Here is a 15,699-nt window from a genome sequence, read left to right on the forward strand (position 1 = left end):
GAAGATCAGAAGTTACGTTTACCTGTTGGAACCTGGATACTGGATACAAGAGCTTAACATCTAGTTTTGGATTGTACTGGGCCAAAGACTCATTCCGGTAGTGGATGATCAGCTCGACCACAGAGTTGAAAGTTAATGGGTCAGAGAAACCATATTTTCCATCTCGATGAAATATTTTAATGAGTTTGTTATTTCCCCCTTTCCTGGAAGAAAGGAAATGATAAAAGTCTTTAGTATACGCACGGTAAAGACTTGCACAAGAACTACAACTGGTGCCATCAGAGACACCACATGTAACATCCTCCTCACCTTAGTGTAAGTGTGTAGTCCCCATGCATTTTTGTAGATGCATCTCGTACCAAGAAGGTACCATCAGTGGTATCACGAAGTTTCTCGTTTACTTCCTCCCTGAAGCAAAACAACATAAAAATTAATATTTTGGGGAAAAAAAGCCACTGGGTCAGTAATCAATGATGTCATACAACAGTACTGTAAAGCTAGCCTCATGTCTAGACGGGGTCAGGGTTGTTGCAATAGGATATTGCCATTTGCTGCCCAATACACCACAAGAAGACAACTATTTTTAAATATTCACTTGGTCCTGAGGCATTCGGAGCTTGAGGCACTCAAGTACCCTGACACTTAACCCATAAGTGGGTGTTGCATGGCATCCAGAGTGGCTGAACAGAAAGTTCTATATTTACATTATTTCTGAGTAAGTCCATCCATCGCTCATGGTCTACACATGTCCACAGCAATCACCATGTATATTTCTTATAGTAGCAACATCTGCACCTCCTTTAATCTCCCAACAAGTATGTATGTGTATATATGCATATACACACACACATATACATCACAGCTGATACAATCAGGCAGAAAACAAAGGAATTGGCATTACCTTGAGATATCGCCCCAGTACCATTCAGCATCTTGCAGAGACATACTGTGATTAGTACCGTTGTTGGTTACAGCAGTGGTGGATTTGGGAGGTTTTGGAGGCAGTGCTGGAGGAAAAAAAAAAAAAACGTTAATGAAATGGGGTCATCCAATGACGAAAATAAAAGCAAGAAACTGTAACGCGTTGCTAGGCGGAACCTGCCTTCATTGAATTGCAAAGCAGGTGACAACATGGGGGCTCAAACTAGTACTTTCTGAACAAAAGAGGGGGAAAAAAAAAAACACCCACAAAAATAACGTGCTCAAACATCAATCACTCCACCAAGTCAAACTGCTAAAAGCACCAATCTGTGACCCAGATACACCAGGCACTAATCTCTGCATAAAAGACGACATTTTAATCTGTCTCAGTATCATCACAGCAGCTGAACGCAACAAAAAGCACTGGATTTAACCCCTAAAGCCCATGCCTCTATAGTGAGTGCAGGGAACAATAGGCTGCGCTGGAGATCACTGCACAGAACTACACTGACTGCTAACAAAAGAGAGCCAGCGCAGAGGGGGAAAAAAAGTGCAGAGCTGTATATAACAAAGACGTGTATAGAGGAGGAGACGGCAAATGTAAAGCAGGTCTACAGCCGCACAGGCAGGGGAAATTACCTGGAGCATCCATCTCTATATAAAACATCAAGTCGCCCCCGAAATATGGCTCAGACTTGTCACATTGTGGGACCCCTTCCTCTAGGCTCCACATAGCGTTGCACATTGTAATAACCACTAAGCCCTCCGTGGAAATGGTGTCTTGGAATTCATTTAAAACCTTTAAGGGGCTGCACAGAAACCTATTACATCATCATCAGAGCCGTCCAATCCAACGTACCACTACTGATGGGCCACTCCTGTCTCTCGCACCAACCTTACAACAAGATTGTGCACAGAGGGAAGGTTTGCATTTGACAAGTGTCATAAAAAAAAATAAAAAAAATCACGTAATAAGTTTTTTTTTTTTGTTGCCTGCTGCATCTGATAACGTTACTTGCACAACGTAATTCCCATTTTACGACCGTGTGAAATGGTACGGTCCGTGGCTGGCAGCCTGATGAGCTGATCTCATGCGGCACGTACCATTGACACTTTCCTTTCTTCTCTACAGTGCCGGCACATGACCGTCCAGCAACGTCCCAGCTGCACACAGGCAACGAGGCTCAGAACAGGCACTGAACAGCCGACCCCGCAAGACAAAGGCAGCAGCTTTGATGGGAGCACAGGGCATGCAATATATTCAATATTACTAATCCAACTAGCAAGTAGGATGACAATTTCTAGGTGACCCTACTGCAAACAGGACCCATTACCTCAAAAATTTTATTTTTCAAGTTACAACTTAAGTTCGGAAAACTGGAAACGTCAACACGCTCCTATAAAACATACTTTTTGCATAAAACTAAAGCACTACATCTGCACGTATAATAAAGGATGTGGATGCTTTCTGTATTCTTATAGCCTGCAAAGCTTCAGAGATACCAGGATTCTTGGGATTTTCTCAAGATCTCCTCGAGAAGACGTGTGCTTCACTACAGTCACTTTCTAGAAAGTGTTAAAAGATTGTCACACATACAAGAGCAGGCGAGCGTACATGCCAAACCAGTCTAGCTTGCTGGGAATGTCTAGGTGAAGCAGCACAGGTTAGGGAAGAGACAGGTACGTGATGGACGGAGGCAGAGCGTGACTGTCACTTAACCCTTTCCACCACCTCTCTCTAACAACCACGAGAGAAGACCCTATCCAAAAAGCGCATGCACCGATACACGAAAGAGAGCACACAAAAGGACGGCAGTCAAGAACCCGATGCAACGTACTTACTTAGAATATCATGCATTTTCCTCGGCTTTGACAAAAAGTACCAATCCCAAAAAATAAACATAAAAAAAAGAAAAAAAAAATATAATATATAAAAATCCAAGAAGAAAATCCAAATCAAGCAATTTCCAGGACAAAATAAAAAGTGCTACAGATAATCCCAATTCTTGTCGCTGAAGAAAAGGTCAAGTCCTTAATATCCCATGGGGCGAAGAAGTGTCAGCGCCAGCTCCCCGAGTCGCCACTCTCTGCTCAGAAATCAGACCACAGAGCCAGTGCGGTGGAATCTAGTCCTTCGTTTCCAGTTAATGATTAAAAAGTGAAGGCGATTTCAGTGCAGCACTCGGAGGAGGGGAGAGGGGACGAGTCTCTGGCTTGCACGTCTCTCTGAGATAAAGATCTCAGTTTCATGATTAACTCAAGCAGGTTCAAATATTTGCTGAGCTAGGGATTTGGGGAGGAGAGGGGGGGGAGGAGGGTATAGAAGAGGCTGTCAATCAGCGAGGAAGCTGTCATCAGCTAACAAGTGGCTGGATGCAGGCAGCGCACTGGTTTTAGCTCAGTAACTGAGACTACCATTGTGTGGAGGCTTAAAAATAGCCCCCGTCACTGACTGCACAAGTACAGGGTAGCAGACTTGATCTCTGACAGCCGCCACATTCAGGAAGTGGTTCAGCATAGACGGAAAAAAAAAAAAGTGCAAGGGAACTAGACTACCAAAAAGTACCTCCAAGACAGGCTGACATGTCCATACACATCCCCCCGCCGCCAGCTGTTTAACCCATGCACTGCTGGCGTAGGTCAGCGCCCTGCAAGACAGCCATTCCTGTGTCACAGAAGCTCCGTGACTAATCGGTTTACTGCAGGAGGATAAGTGTGCATTGACCTGCACGTATTCCCCTATCACATGTCAGCCAATCTGTGCATGCTGCAGATTTCGGCTCATGTAACAACTCGTGACGAAAGGCAAATGCTACCAAGTTTAAGCTGCAGTTCCTATCGCCATGTGCAAGGATTATCCCGTTCTGTGGCAGAGCTGCACGCCAGCAGATGGCCTGACTGAACCGCGTGCAGGAGCACAATGCCAAGAACAGTCTACGCTAAACCCAGTTACGACACGTCACAGACCTACAGAAGCAACGGATGTATCCTCATCAATGCATGGAATCCATAAGACGGAAAACAGTATGTGGCGGTGACCAATCTCACCCGTCCTCTTCTATAAAAACATAATTACACTTTAAATTACGCCAAAAGAATTACTTTTAAAAAAAAGATACGTTATTTTCTAAAGCAGTGTCTGACAAAGCGCTCTAGTCTTTATCATGGAGTCTCGAGCTGCACTAAGGGAAGAATTTCACATCTTGCCAGAGAGAACAAAGACTTCACAGAATAAAACTTGTCAGAGGGCTCCCTCTGGTGGTCAAAGCAAAGATGGCCCATTAAAGCTGGCAATGCTGAAATTTGTAACTGCAGTTGAAATAATGGCATTAATAAAACATCTGCTAAACATTAAGAAACATCAGGGGGTGGCATAGAAAGAAGAACTTCTAAAGAACTGTAAGCTCTCACAAACACGGCCCTCACTCCTATTGTCTGAATTATTGACTTTTCAATCTGTAACGTCCACTTAAATTTTTTTGTACATGTTCCCTCTAAATTGTAAAGCGCTGCAGATCATGTTGGCGCCATAGAATTTTTTTAAATTATTATTCTACCAAATTAATAAGGCCTTCGTATTGATGGTAGAAGAGAAGACAAAGACTGGGCAAAAAAAACAAACACGATTGCGTGAAGGCGAAGGAAAGCGTCTAGTGACTTCTGCAACAAGTACTTGAATAAAAGAGGAGAGCTGCTTGCCAACCTCTGCTCAGGGAAAGTGCACTCAAGGACAGATGTATAGATGCTTTACCCTGTGGTACAGCGCGTTTCAGGTCGACACAGAAACTATGTACAGACAGGCCTTGGTTTACAGCTCAAATATAGATGTAAATGATATGGACTAAGAATATATAAGTGCATCTGCTGACTGCCCTCAAGTATGCAGGCACAACACGACCGTGTTATCAAACAGCACGACTATAAACGGACACGCCTCGACACAAAGTTTCCGACAAGACAGAATTCGAGGCACGCCAGGGTCTCCAAAAAAACGCAGAGCCTGAACTATATCCCAGGAGAGCTGTCTGCACCACAGATCACGCCAGGGCAGAAGGGTCTTTATCCACGTAGGACATGCGTGTCAATGTGAGGAGCCCTCTGGTATGTGCTGCCTGTGGTACACCCAGGATGTACATTATCACAGGTTTATCTACAGGACTCTATGCGATTGTCTAGGTTTCCTTCTGCATTTCTTTTTTTTTTTTTTTTTTAACTTCCCTCTGATTGGATCAATTCCGTTTTTGAAAAAAAAAAAAAAAAGTTATGCAAGGGAACACAAAACGCAGACACAGCCATGGAACACATTAGTCCTAGGCCTCATGCACACTGCCTTAGTTTTGTGTGCAATTCTGGCAGATAGTACACCGAGGCTTCTTTCACACTTGCGCTTTTGCCTGATCCAGCAGAGAACAGCAAAAACGCTTCCGTTTCTGATAATACAATCATCTGCATCTGTTCTGAATGGATCCGGTTGTGTTACCTTTAACATTGCCAAGACGGATCAGTCATAAAAACCATTGTTCCGCTTTGCTCTCCGGTATGGGAACGTAACAGAAGGCAATGTATTTTGGAGCACTCCGTTCTTTTCAGTTTTGTCCCCATTGACACTGAATGGGGGTAAAACGGAAGCTTTTTTTTCTCCAGTATTGAGATCCCCTGCCTGATCTCAACACCGGAAAAGTTAGACGCAAGTAGGAAAGTAGCCTGGCCCATTCATTTCTATGAGGCCATGCACACATGCATATTTTTTGAGGATCTGTGGGGTCGTTTCTCAAATTCTAGAACAAATCCTATTCTGGTCAAAAATGTGGACGAGAATAGTCATTTCTATTAAAAGGGAGCAAAAAAATAAATTAAAAAATGCATTAAGCGCATATGGACGGTATCAGTAGTTTGCGGACCCAAATATGGACACGGTCCTGTGCATGAGGCCTTAATAGAGGGTATGGGGACACAGTCAAATATGGGGCATCAGTGCAAGAGTCTCTTAGGCTGCATACTGTATCTCTGATCTTAAAGGGATTGAACTCTAATTTAACATTCACAAATCTGCTGGAAACAGCACTATAACAAGCAAGCTTACTAACCTATTGTAAGGCTATGGTCAAACATGCACGTATGGAACGCAAAATCAGGAGTGGATTAAAAAAAAAAAAAAAAAAAATCTGTCCTTAAAAGGAGACCCAAACCTTTTTTTTACTGAAATCAGGAGGGCGCAGCAGTACTACTCAGAGCCCGTCCATCAGCGTCTTCCATTGAGTAACACTGCCGGCGAACATGCAGGCTACTGATGGACAGGCCTCCATCGCTGGTCATTTTGGGACAGGATCTCACTGCTAACAGTGCACAGAAGCAGGTGTTCCAATGACCACACATTAGTCAGCGGGTGGCAGTGCTGTTTCCAGCAGATTTAAAAATGCTAGCATAAAGTGGTAAAAAGGTAAATTTGTGTCAAATAGGACAATTGTATTGTGGGAGTGATACCTTTACTGAATAACTAGATCTTTTTTGCTTTTTTTTCCCCTACAAAATTATTCATCACCACATAGGTTTGACAGGCTCAGGGTACCTTCACACTAGTGTTTTTTTATTCCAGCAGGCAGTACCGGCAACGGTAAACCGTGTACAAACGGAAAGCCTTGCGTTGAAATACCGGATCAGTCTTATCCGGAATACTGCATCCGGTATTTAAAGATCAAACGCAAAAATAGCTCCTCCTATGTCCCGACGCATGTGCAGACTGGAAAACTGGATCCTGCATTTTCTGGAACACTTGGTACCGGATCCGGCACTAATAAATCTCTATGGAAATTAATGACGGATCCGGAAAGTGCGGTATTGTTCCGGGATTTCGTCCGGAAAAAATACTGTAACATGCTGCGGTATTTTGTCCGGTCAAATACCATACAAGGGACGGTACACATCCTGATGCATAGTGAACGGATTGCTTTCCATTCAGAATGCATTAGAACAAAAGTACCCTAAGGCGGCACCATGCCATTTTTGCTCCACAGCTCTATAATCTTAAAAGGTCGAAGGAGTGCAACAATTAAGTAATAAATCCTTCACATCAGACCAGCCAAGGAGACACCTGGCTAACCACAAAAATTCCTCTGGGCGGGAATTCAGCATCCAGACATTACCCTCCCACACCCTCCTGGAAGGCTCTGAGATCAAGTAAAATCAACCAGAAACAGCTCTAAAAAAAAAACTAAAAAAACTTAACCTACTTACTGTTTATTGCCGACGTTACAAAATTGCATTCGCCCAGTCTGCAGGATTTCTGGGTCACAACTGGCAGGCTGGCATTTGCCATGCAGAAGAGTCTCCCTAAATTAAAGAGGACCTGACAAAACTCCTGACATGTCCGTTTCAATAAATACTTCTATTCTCTATGAAGTAACAATTCTGTAGCTTCCCCTACAAACTAAGTGCTACCGGTTCCCTTGTCAAAGAGGCATGTCTCTACCGTCTGGCACTGTCAGCAGTGGTGCACGGTGTAACAAAACCTCCCCATCGGACACCTAGTTACTTACTTGTTAATTTTTAGGAGGATTGCAAGAGAAAAAAACGCAAAGTTGCAAGTAAAAATGCTCCAGAATGGTTACTTCATGGTCAATACAAGTATGTGCTACATTAGACATGTTGGGAGTTGTGAGGACCTCTTTAAAAGTTCCCACTTCTTCCACACAAGTGGCTGCGCCACACACACACACAATAATCCATCTGGCCTCCTACAGGCACGCCTGTTGACATGGCAGGGTTACTCTCCGTCTGCCTAGGACAGGGATCAGCAACCTCTGGCACCCCAGCTGTTCTGAAACTACAACTCCCAGAATCCTCCTTTCCCTTCTATGGGAGTTACAAGAGTGCATGCTGGGAGGTGTAGTTTCACAGGTTGCTGATCTCTGGCCTAGGATGTAACAAGACACACGCTCGACCAGGTCTGGTGAGCAAGGCGCTTCCAATTATTTCAAAAAGAAGCAGAAGGAGCTTGGGAGGAGTGCCAAATATCACAACGTACCGGTCCATGAACCGCGCAGAGTTCCTTCGTAGAAATAACGCAAACTCCTCCCAATAGTCAAAACCTGAACAAACTGTGCAAAATGCATAAAGTAAAGAGCCTGCTCATGCCTCAAACACAGGTATAGCCTGCATCCAGCCACTGCTCCTGGGTAACCAGTGTCTCTTTACAGCAGATTTTCACCAGAACACACAACCTTAAGCACACCGCAGCAGCCACTCACATTTGGCCGAAAGGGCATGTTAAGTAATAGGGTCAATAAAAAGTAATAGCCACATAAAGTCTGAGAGTGAGCAGAGAAGCGGCTCCATGGTTTACAAGCTCAAAAGGACCCGCATGTTGCAGCTGCTGGCAGATTTTGACGCAGTAACGTAGTCCATGAAAAGAATGGCGCTCACCTGGCGCTGCTTGCTGCTCGTTCCATTCACTGGCAATAAGAACTTCCAGAATCTGAGTGCTGTATTCTGGGCTGTCTGAACTGCAAAATACATTTAAAAAAAAATTAAAGGATTAGCGCCAAAATTCTTTAAAAAAAACAGCAATTAAAAGATCATACAGCCTCTAGTGAGACAGTAAGAAGAAGAATGCACGGTTAAGCCCGCAACCTACCTTCCGAGCTGGTTTCTGAAGAGAAGCGGGCTGAAGATTTCCGACAGTAGCTTTGCATTCAGTAAGTTCTTGCTGGAACTCTGACAAAGTGTAAAGAAATGCTTCAGCATATACTGGAGCGTCAGCCAGTACTGTTGGGGCACATTCGCCGACTGGATGATCTTCCTCAGCAGCTGAGCGTAGTCATCCGAGGTTAAGGATTCTGCAAACAGGTTAATAAAAAAATAAAAAAATTAAATAAAACGTTTAGTCCAAAGAGTCATGCAAGATCCTGAGCACCTCTGGGGTAAAAAAGGATGTTCAACTGAAACTGTAACCACATAATGCTACAGAGCAGACTGTTTAGGAGGAGCGATTGCGAGCAGCAAGTCCCAAGCCATTGGCTGAGGGACGGCACCTCCAGGTCTTGTTCTTGTGTGAAGGTTATCAGATCAATATCCTGTTCTGCAGCATGTGACAGAGAGGTAGGTTTGGGGCTTGACACCAAGACGCCACTACATTTGTGCTGCATGGACTTTGTGAAGAGATAAGCCTCGCAGCCAGCAGCAGGTGTTGAATCCTGCAGAACCTGGAACACCATGTCCTCCCCAAATAAGCGTCATTTGCCAAGCGCTGATAAAAAAAAGGTTAACAATTACCTCTCTCTGCACACAGATACAGAGACCTTCATATTGTTAAACATTACACATTGTCTTCTTTACAGAATTATAGGGTTTAGAAGAAAAAATGCCAACACTGCACAGAAACCGCGACAAAGTAGGGGTCCTCACCTTTCACAGCAGAGAGCATTTCATTGTAGGTGGTGGCTGGAATGACGGGGCTAGGGAGATCTATCAGGTATCTCTTCACAGCATCACCCAGAGCTGGTAAGTCCAAATGTTCAAAATCGGCCGCTGCAGTATCTGGAAAAAGAAAAAAAAAAATATATATAATTTTTAGTGCATCCAATATACATAAACAGAGCTAAAAAAGATCATCACGTCAGCTATCCGACTGCAGGAAAAACTGTGGCTGCTCCTATCTTACTTTTCTATATTCACACACATTGAATATATTTGCAAACTACTACTCCGAGTAAAGCATTGTAAGAGTTAATACTGGGCGCCAACGACCCAAACTACTACTCCGAGTAAAGTATTGTAAGACTTAATACTGGGCGCCAACGACCAAGCAACAAGGTTATGGAAGTAGATTTTAACAAGTCCATGTTTTGCCTGCAAATATTTTGTATAAACAGGCATAGGACTTTTAAGGTGGGGAAGGCCTCAGGCAAGGCAAACAAATGAACGAAAACTGAAGTCTCCAGGAACGAGTGGAGGGAAAAAAAATATATATATATATGAGCGTCAGATTTCTGCATTGTTTTCAACAGAAGAGCAAAAACTTTGGGGGAAAGGGTGTGGGGGGACTTGGAAATCAGACATTAAAGGGCTCAGACACACCAGCGGGTGTGCCTTGTGCCGGTGCTAAAGTTTGCGTACCTGTAGACTTGAGTGGGTGCGCGATCCGCAATATAATAGAACATGTTAATTTCTTTAAAGTGCGGAGGCACGGACCGAAATCCCACGGAAGCACTTTGTAGTGCTTCCGATTAGTGCCTCTGCACCGGAAAAAAAAAAATAGGCAAAGTCCTATCTTCGGTCGTCTCTGGCAGATGTACACCCATTCGAGTCAACGGGTCCGCATCCGCACCACAGAGTACACACGGCCAGTGCCCGTATATTGTGGGCTAGCTATTTACTGAGCGCTTACGCTCGTGTGCATGAGCCCTAAAAATATTTATGGCATAAGCACCTCTGGGATCTGCACCTGTCTCCTACACAGGGGTCCTCCATGTTGCCAGGTGAATTGGCCAATGGCAGCCACATCCAGGCAGAGAGAAAAATGGAGAGGTGACAGCACATGTGCATAGCGCTCACCATTGAACTCGATACGATTCTCCACCTGGATGATGTGGGAAAGGGGTCAGGAGGCCTCTGCTCCAGAGGAGGGACCTGCACCTGTCGGACATTTACAGCATATATCCTGTGGATTTGAGATAAATGTCTAAGATGGGAATACCCCTTTTGAATGCAATTCCCTTTTAAAAGGAAAAAATAAATAAAAATGTTGTATTATATATGTATGCTAAAACCAGACTTTTCTACATGCGCCCAGAAGCAGGCAGCATGGCGGATCAGTCTTGCAGCACTGGTTCGAATCCCACATCTGCATGGAGTTTGTATGTTCTCCAAATGTTTGCGTGGGTTTCCTCCAAAGACATTCTGACAGGGAAAATAGATTGTGAGCTCCACTGGGGACAGTAAGCAATGATAGTGTCTGTAAAGCCCTATAACAACGCTATAGCACTATATAAGTAAGTAAAATACAATGAAGATCCAGAAAAGGAGAGATCTGAGCATATGATTCAGGATTGTGCAGTATCTGGCGCCATCTACTGGCTCAAAATGGAATCATTCAGTAACAACATTTAACTGCCTATGACCGTCATGGACGAGCTGCGTCACACCCTTTTATTAGGTTTACACTGGCAGCACTATTCATTCACGCATGACAGCCTGGCATTTTTAAATAGGTCACACATGTAGTACTTGAAGTTTCCTCTAATTTCCACATAAGACTATGCATTTACTCATTTCATCTATTTAGCATGCTCGTACCATAATCAAGGATCTGACGGAGCTCTGCCACGCTGATGCCACTCTGGGATCGATATAACGTGGTGGATTCCAAGCCTGAAAGAGAGAACAGGATGAGCAATGCAACAGAAACTTACACAGGCAGTACCTTCTAGGCACCATAACAGTAGACCACTTCTCCCTCGTGCATATGACGCAAAACACAGATCCGCAAAATACAAATGATGTCTGTGTTACATTCAATATTTTTGGGAACCCATTGACTTCAGTTGGTCCGTGCACCGCATTTTTCTGCCAAGGATAAGACCGGATATGTTCCCTTTGCAGAACAGACATACGGATGCGGAAAACACGATGATCATCCGTATGTCCGTTCCGCAAAAGGCAGAACATGTCCTGTCCTATCCTTTGCCGCAAAATGTGGTCCATGGACCCACTGAAGTCAGTAGGTCCACAAGGGAAAAAAAAAAACATAATGTGCCCGAGGCCTTACTTAGCGTTTTTTAATGTTTCTTAGGCTTCTTTCAAAGTGGCGTTTTGGCTTTCCGCTTGGGAGATCCCTTCAGGGCTCTCATAAATTGCTCCAAAACAGATCAGTTTTGCCCTAATGCATTCCGAATTGAAAAGGATCCGCTCAGAATGTATCAGTTTGGCTCCGTTCAGTCTCCATTCCGCTTTGGAGGACACCGAAACACTGCTTGCAGCATTTTGGTGTCAGTCTGACGAAACTGAGCCAAACGGATCCGTTTTGACACACAATGCAAGTCAACGGGGTTGGATCCGTTTTCTATGACACAATCTAGCACAATAGAAAACTGATCTGTCCTCCATTGACTTTCAATGACGGATCATCCTTGGCTATGTTAAAGATAATACAAACGGATCCGTTCTGAACGGATGCAGACGGTTGTATTATCTGAATGGATCTGTCTGTGCAGATCCATGACAGGTCCGCACCAAACACGAGTGTGAAAGTAGCCTTAGGCTACATAAGCTTTAATATTTGACAGGGTGTGCAGCCCAAGCAAGTCCCCAGATCTCTGCCATCAGGAGACATGGATTAGACAGGTTTCATACGGTTATATTATGGGCCAACCCTTGCCTCCCCTAGTGGGTCAAACAACCTGAGCTGCACTCACATCAGCACTGGGGCCATTTCTTCCGGCAATATTACAGAACCGGATGGACCCAATTATAGTAAATAGGGTCCATTGGGCACCATTTATGTCCGTTATACGAGGAATCCTGCACCATCGTTATTCTCCTTTTACTGTTCCAGTAACAGAACAGAAAAATAGAAATAATAGCACTGATGTGGACCTGGCCTTAGATAACCAAAGAAGCATATAATCAGTTCATTAGAAGTGTGTGGGCCTCTGTGATCATGTATAGACACTACAATGAAGCTGTACCACAAGCTAGTGACATACCCGACTACATACACGCAGACCAGATACACATCCATTGGGGGTAACACACTGGGCTGCAAATGGAGAAGCCAACTACAGGAAGCAATAAGATGGCGGATGGCTGCAACCTGATGGGTCGCTCATCTTCATGAGCAAGTACCGTAAAGAGTTCTTCCAGCTCAATTAAACCAATGCTCAATGGCCTCATCTCATTGATCACCCCCACCGCTGCCAGGGTCCGTTCTTCCGAAATGGACCAAGGGTCCATTCATACGACCATATTTTTGGTCCACATAAAAAATTTTGTGGACCCGGTAATTTCAAAGGTTCCAGATCCGTATGTCCGATCTGCAACCTCGCGTAAAAAAAAAAAAAAATAGAACATGTCCTTTTCTTGTGCACTCTACTGAAAAGAATAGGCATTTCTAACAGAGAGCGAAACACTCTGATCCACAAAATGCGGAACGCACGTGGCTGGTATCCGTGTTTTGCGGAAACCCAATATGTGGACCGCAAAACGGATACGGTTGCATAAATGCCCCCTGGGGAGGGCAAAGCTGCAGCCAGTCACTGGCTAAGGCTACTTTCACACTAGCGTTCAGAGCGGGTCCGTCTGATGTCTGCACAGACGGATCCGCTGCTATAATGCAGACGTTTGGATCTGCTCAGAACGGATCCGTCTGCATTATAGTTTAAAAACAATTCTAAGTGTGAAAGTAGCCTGAACGGATCCGTCCAGACTTTACATTGAAAGTCAATGGGGGACGGATCCGTTTGAAGATTGAGCCATATTGTGTCATCTTCAAACGGATGCGTCCGCATTGACTTACATTGTAAGTCTGGACGGATCCGCTTGCCTCCGCACGGCCAGGCAGACACCCGAACGCTGCAAGCAGCGTTCAGGTATCCGCCTGCTGAGCGGAGCGGAGGCTGAACGCCGCCAGACTGATGCAGTCTGAGCGGATCCGCGTCCACTCAGAATGCATTAGGGCTGGACGGATGCGTTCGAGGCCGCTTGTGAGCCCCTTCAAACGGAACTCACAAGCGGACACCCGAACGCTAGTGTGAAAGTAGCCTTAGTGGCATTCCCAGCAATTTCCTGCCCTTTCACCAACAGGAGCAAGAAATGGAGAGCAGCAGGGACCCGGGCACATCAGAACGGCAGTGGGTTGGTAAATGTAAGATCCTTTATTATTTTTTACAGCATTACTTTAAGTGCGCTGGGATACCCCTTTAATGACACAAAGTTATATGGATTAGCAGAGAAAGGTGGCGGCGCTGTAGGTACCTTTTCTTTCAATGGTCTCTATGAGCTTGATAAGGACTGCTGGGGCAGTCTCTGGTGGTGAGAACTGTTCCGTCAGATCCAGGAGCATGAAAGCTACAGGAGAGAAAAGAGGGAGAAAAGAAAAAAAGCCATTAGTTCCCAAGCTACGTAGAAACTGGAGAGTTAATGTTTAAACTCTGAGCAAACACTTTATATTTGACATGTCTGAGCAAACCTTACATAAACCAGACCTGGCTGCAGGAGACAAGGCTGTGTCCTCATCTGGATAGCCTCCTGCACCGGGATATCTTTAAACCAAACTGCAGACAATTCAATTCAAAAGAGAGGAGACATACAGCCACACACCACTAGGGAGAGCTAGAGACAACGCTTACGTGCCACATAGGGGAGGCCAGCTCTAAGCAGCGCTGCATTTTAGGGGCAATGTCTCAGCAGGTATGAAGCTAGAAAATGCACACAGATGGCCCTTGTTCAGCAGGATACTTATAATTCTGCTAAAAAAAATTATAATACTGTAATGCTGACAATTCATGAAGTGCTTTTTTTTTCTTTTAAGAAAGTAAGAAGAAAAAAAAAATCTAAAATCTACTTTACACAGTTCACAAAAATACACACGTACAATGTTTTTTAGGGGCAAATATATATATATATACACACACATACCCAAAATAATAAAATTTGCTTAGAATCTGGAAAAAAAAGTCATCTGCTTTCTTAGAAACTCCCATTCATGCCAAAAGTAGAGCACCAGGGCAGCCATTTTTAAAACAGGAAAAAAAAAAATACGTTCCAATCACATCTGCACCGAACACAGCAAAAATTGCTTATTTCGGAAAAGCTTGCTTTAAGCTGGATCCAACTAAAACATATAATGGGGAACAGGAAAAGCTCACGCCCTGCACGCTTCTTAGGTTGAAAAGGTACATTATAAGCAGCGCACAGCTGTGGCAACAAGGGCCGGGGTGCGAAAGTACAGGATTACTCCTCAAGTATTGCTAAAGCCTTCAATGAGCTGCATCACGGCTCGGCCATTACAGGGCTTCACCAGTCTGCATTCATCCGGGGAGGAATGCATAGAAGAGGCTTTCTGTTCGGAAACCTGAAAGAATTTACATATTTTTTTCCCTGCATACTATAAAAGGAGTGCAGCCAAATCATCTAAGTAACAATAAATTAAAAAAAACATCACACAATAGAATTTTTTTTTTTTTAATTAACACCTAGATCAAAAAAGCTGGCCTGCAAGCAAGCGCCTTTCTAAACCTTTACCAAAATATTTCCATATGACTTGCTTGCTTTGTGCTGTAACCCGTTTTAATAACTTTAATAAGGGTAAAGCATCCAAACAGAACAAAACTAAAGCGCCATATAAAAAAAAAAATATATAAAGCATTCATTATACTGACAGAGACAAGAGAACAATTAATCCTCTGCTTACAGGAATTAAACAATAACCCTGCTTAATCCCGTGCAATTTCCAGGCAAGCAGCTACCTCGGACCATATTGCAAGCGTTTAATCTCTCTGTTCTTGTAGACTTGCATAATCAGCAGTGGAGAGAAGGGCAAAGTGCACACACAACTCTGGGGAGGAGGACAGCGTGCAGAGATACTAAACATGGCCACATGATGGATTGCAAATTCCACAGGCAGATATTTCATGAATTTCCAGGAGATGGCAAAATGAGAAGACTTTAACTTTGAAATCGGCCAAGAACAAAAAATAAAATAAAAAATCCAGGCATTGTCCCTCACGCTTTACATACCCTTCACTCCTATGTGGAACGTGGACACTAAGCTCACTCATCTTT

General features: G+C 44.0%; 1 protein-coding gene across 5 annotated transcripts in view; it reads right to left on the reverse strand.

The window, feature by feature from the left end:
* The window catches only part of PIK3R1 (phosphoinositide-3-kinase regulatory subunit 1), a 53,037-nt gene that overhangs the window by 6,029 nt on the left and 31,309 nt on the right, over positions 1–15,699 (reverse strand). For 3 of the 5 annotated variants that reach the window (XM_044276127.1, XM_044276128.1, XM_044276129.1), the window contains exons 2-9: positions 13,891–13,983; positions 11,215–11,289; positions 9,325–9,456; positions 8,555–8,756; positions 8,344–8,423; positions 902–1,007; positions 310–408; positions 23–203 (exon numbers count right to left, since the gene is read on the reverse strand). In XM_044276127.1, coding sequence (XP_044132062.1) covers positions 23–203; positions 310–408; positions 902–1,007; positions 8,344–8,423; positions 8,555–8,756; positions 9,325–9,456; positions 11,215–11,289; positions 13,891–13,983 — 968 coding nt within the window. Of the gene's footprint in view, positions 1–22; positions 204–309; positions 409–901; positions 1,008–1,560; positions 1,682–2,763; positions 3,060–8,343; positions 8,424–8,554; positions 8,757–9,324; positions 9,457–11,214; positions 11,290–13,890; positions 13,984–15,699 lie in introns of those variants that run through there. The other 2 variants (XM_044276131.1, XM_044276130.1) reach the window with 2 other exon arrangements.

This window comes from Bufo gargarizans, chromosome 1 (genome assembly GCF_014858855.1).
Source record: "Bufo gargarizans isolate SCDJY-AF-19 chromosome 1, ASM1485885v1, whole genome shotgun sequence".
In the NCBI taxonomy this organism is placed as follows: Eukaryota; Metazoa; Chordata; class Amphibia; order Anura; family Bufonidae; genus Bufo; species Bufo gargarizans.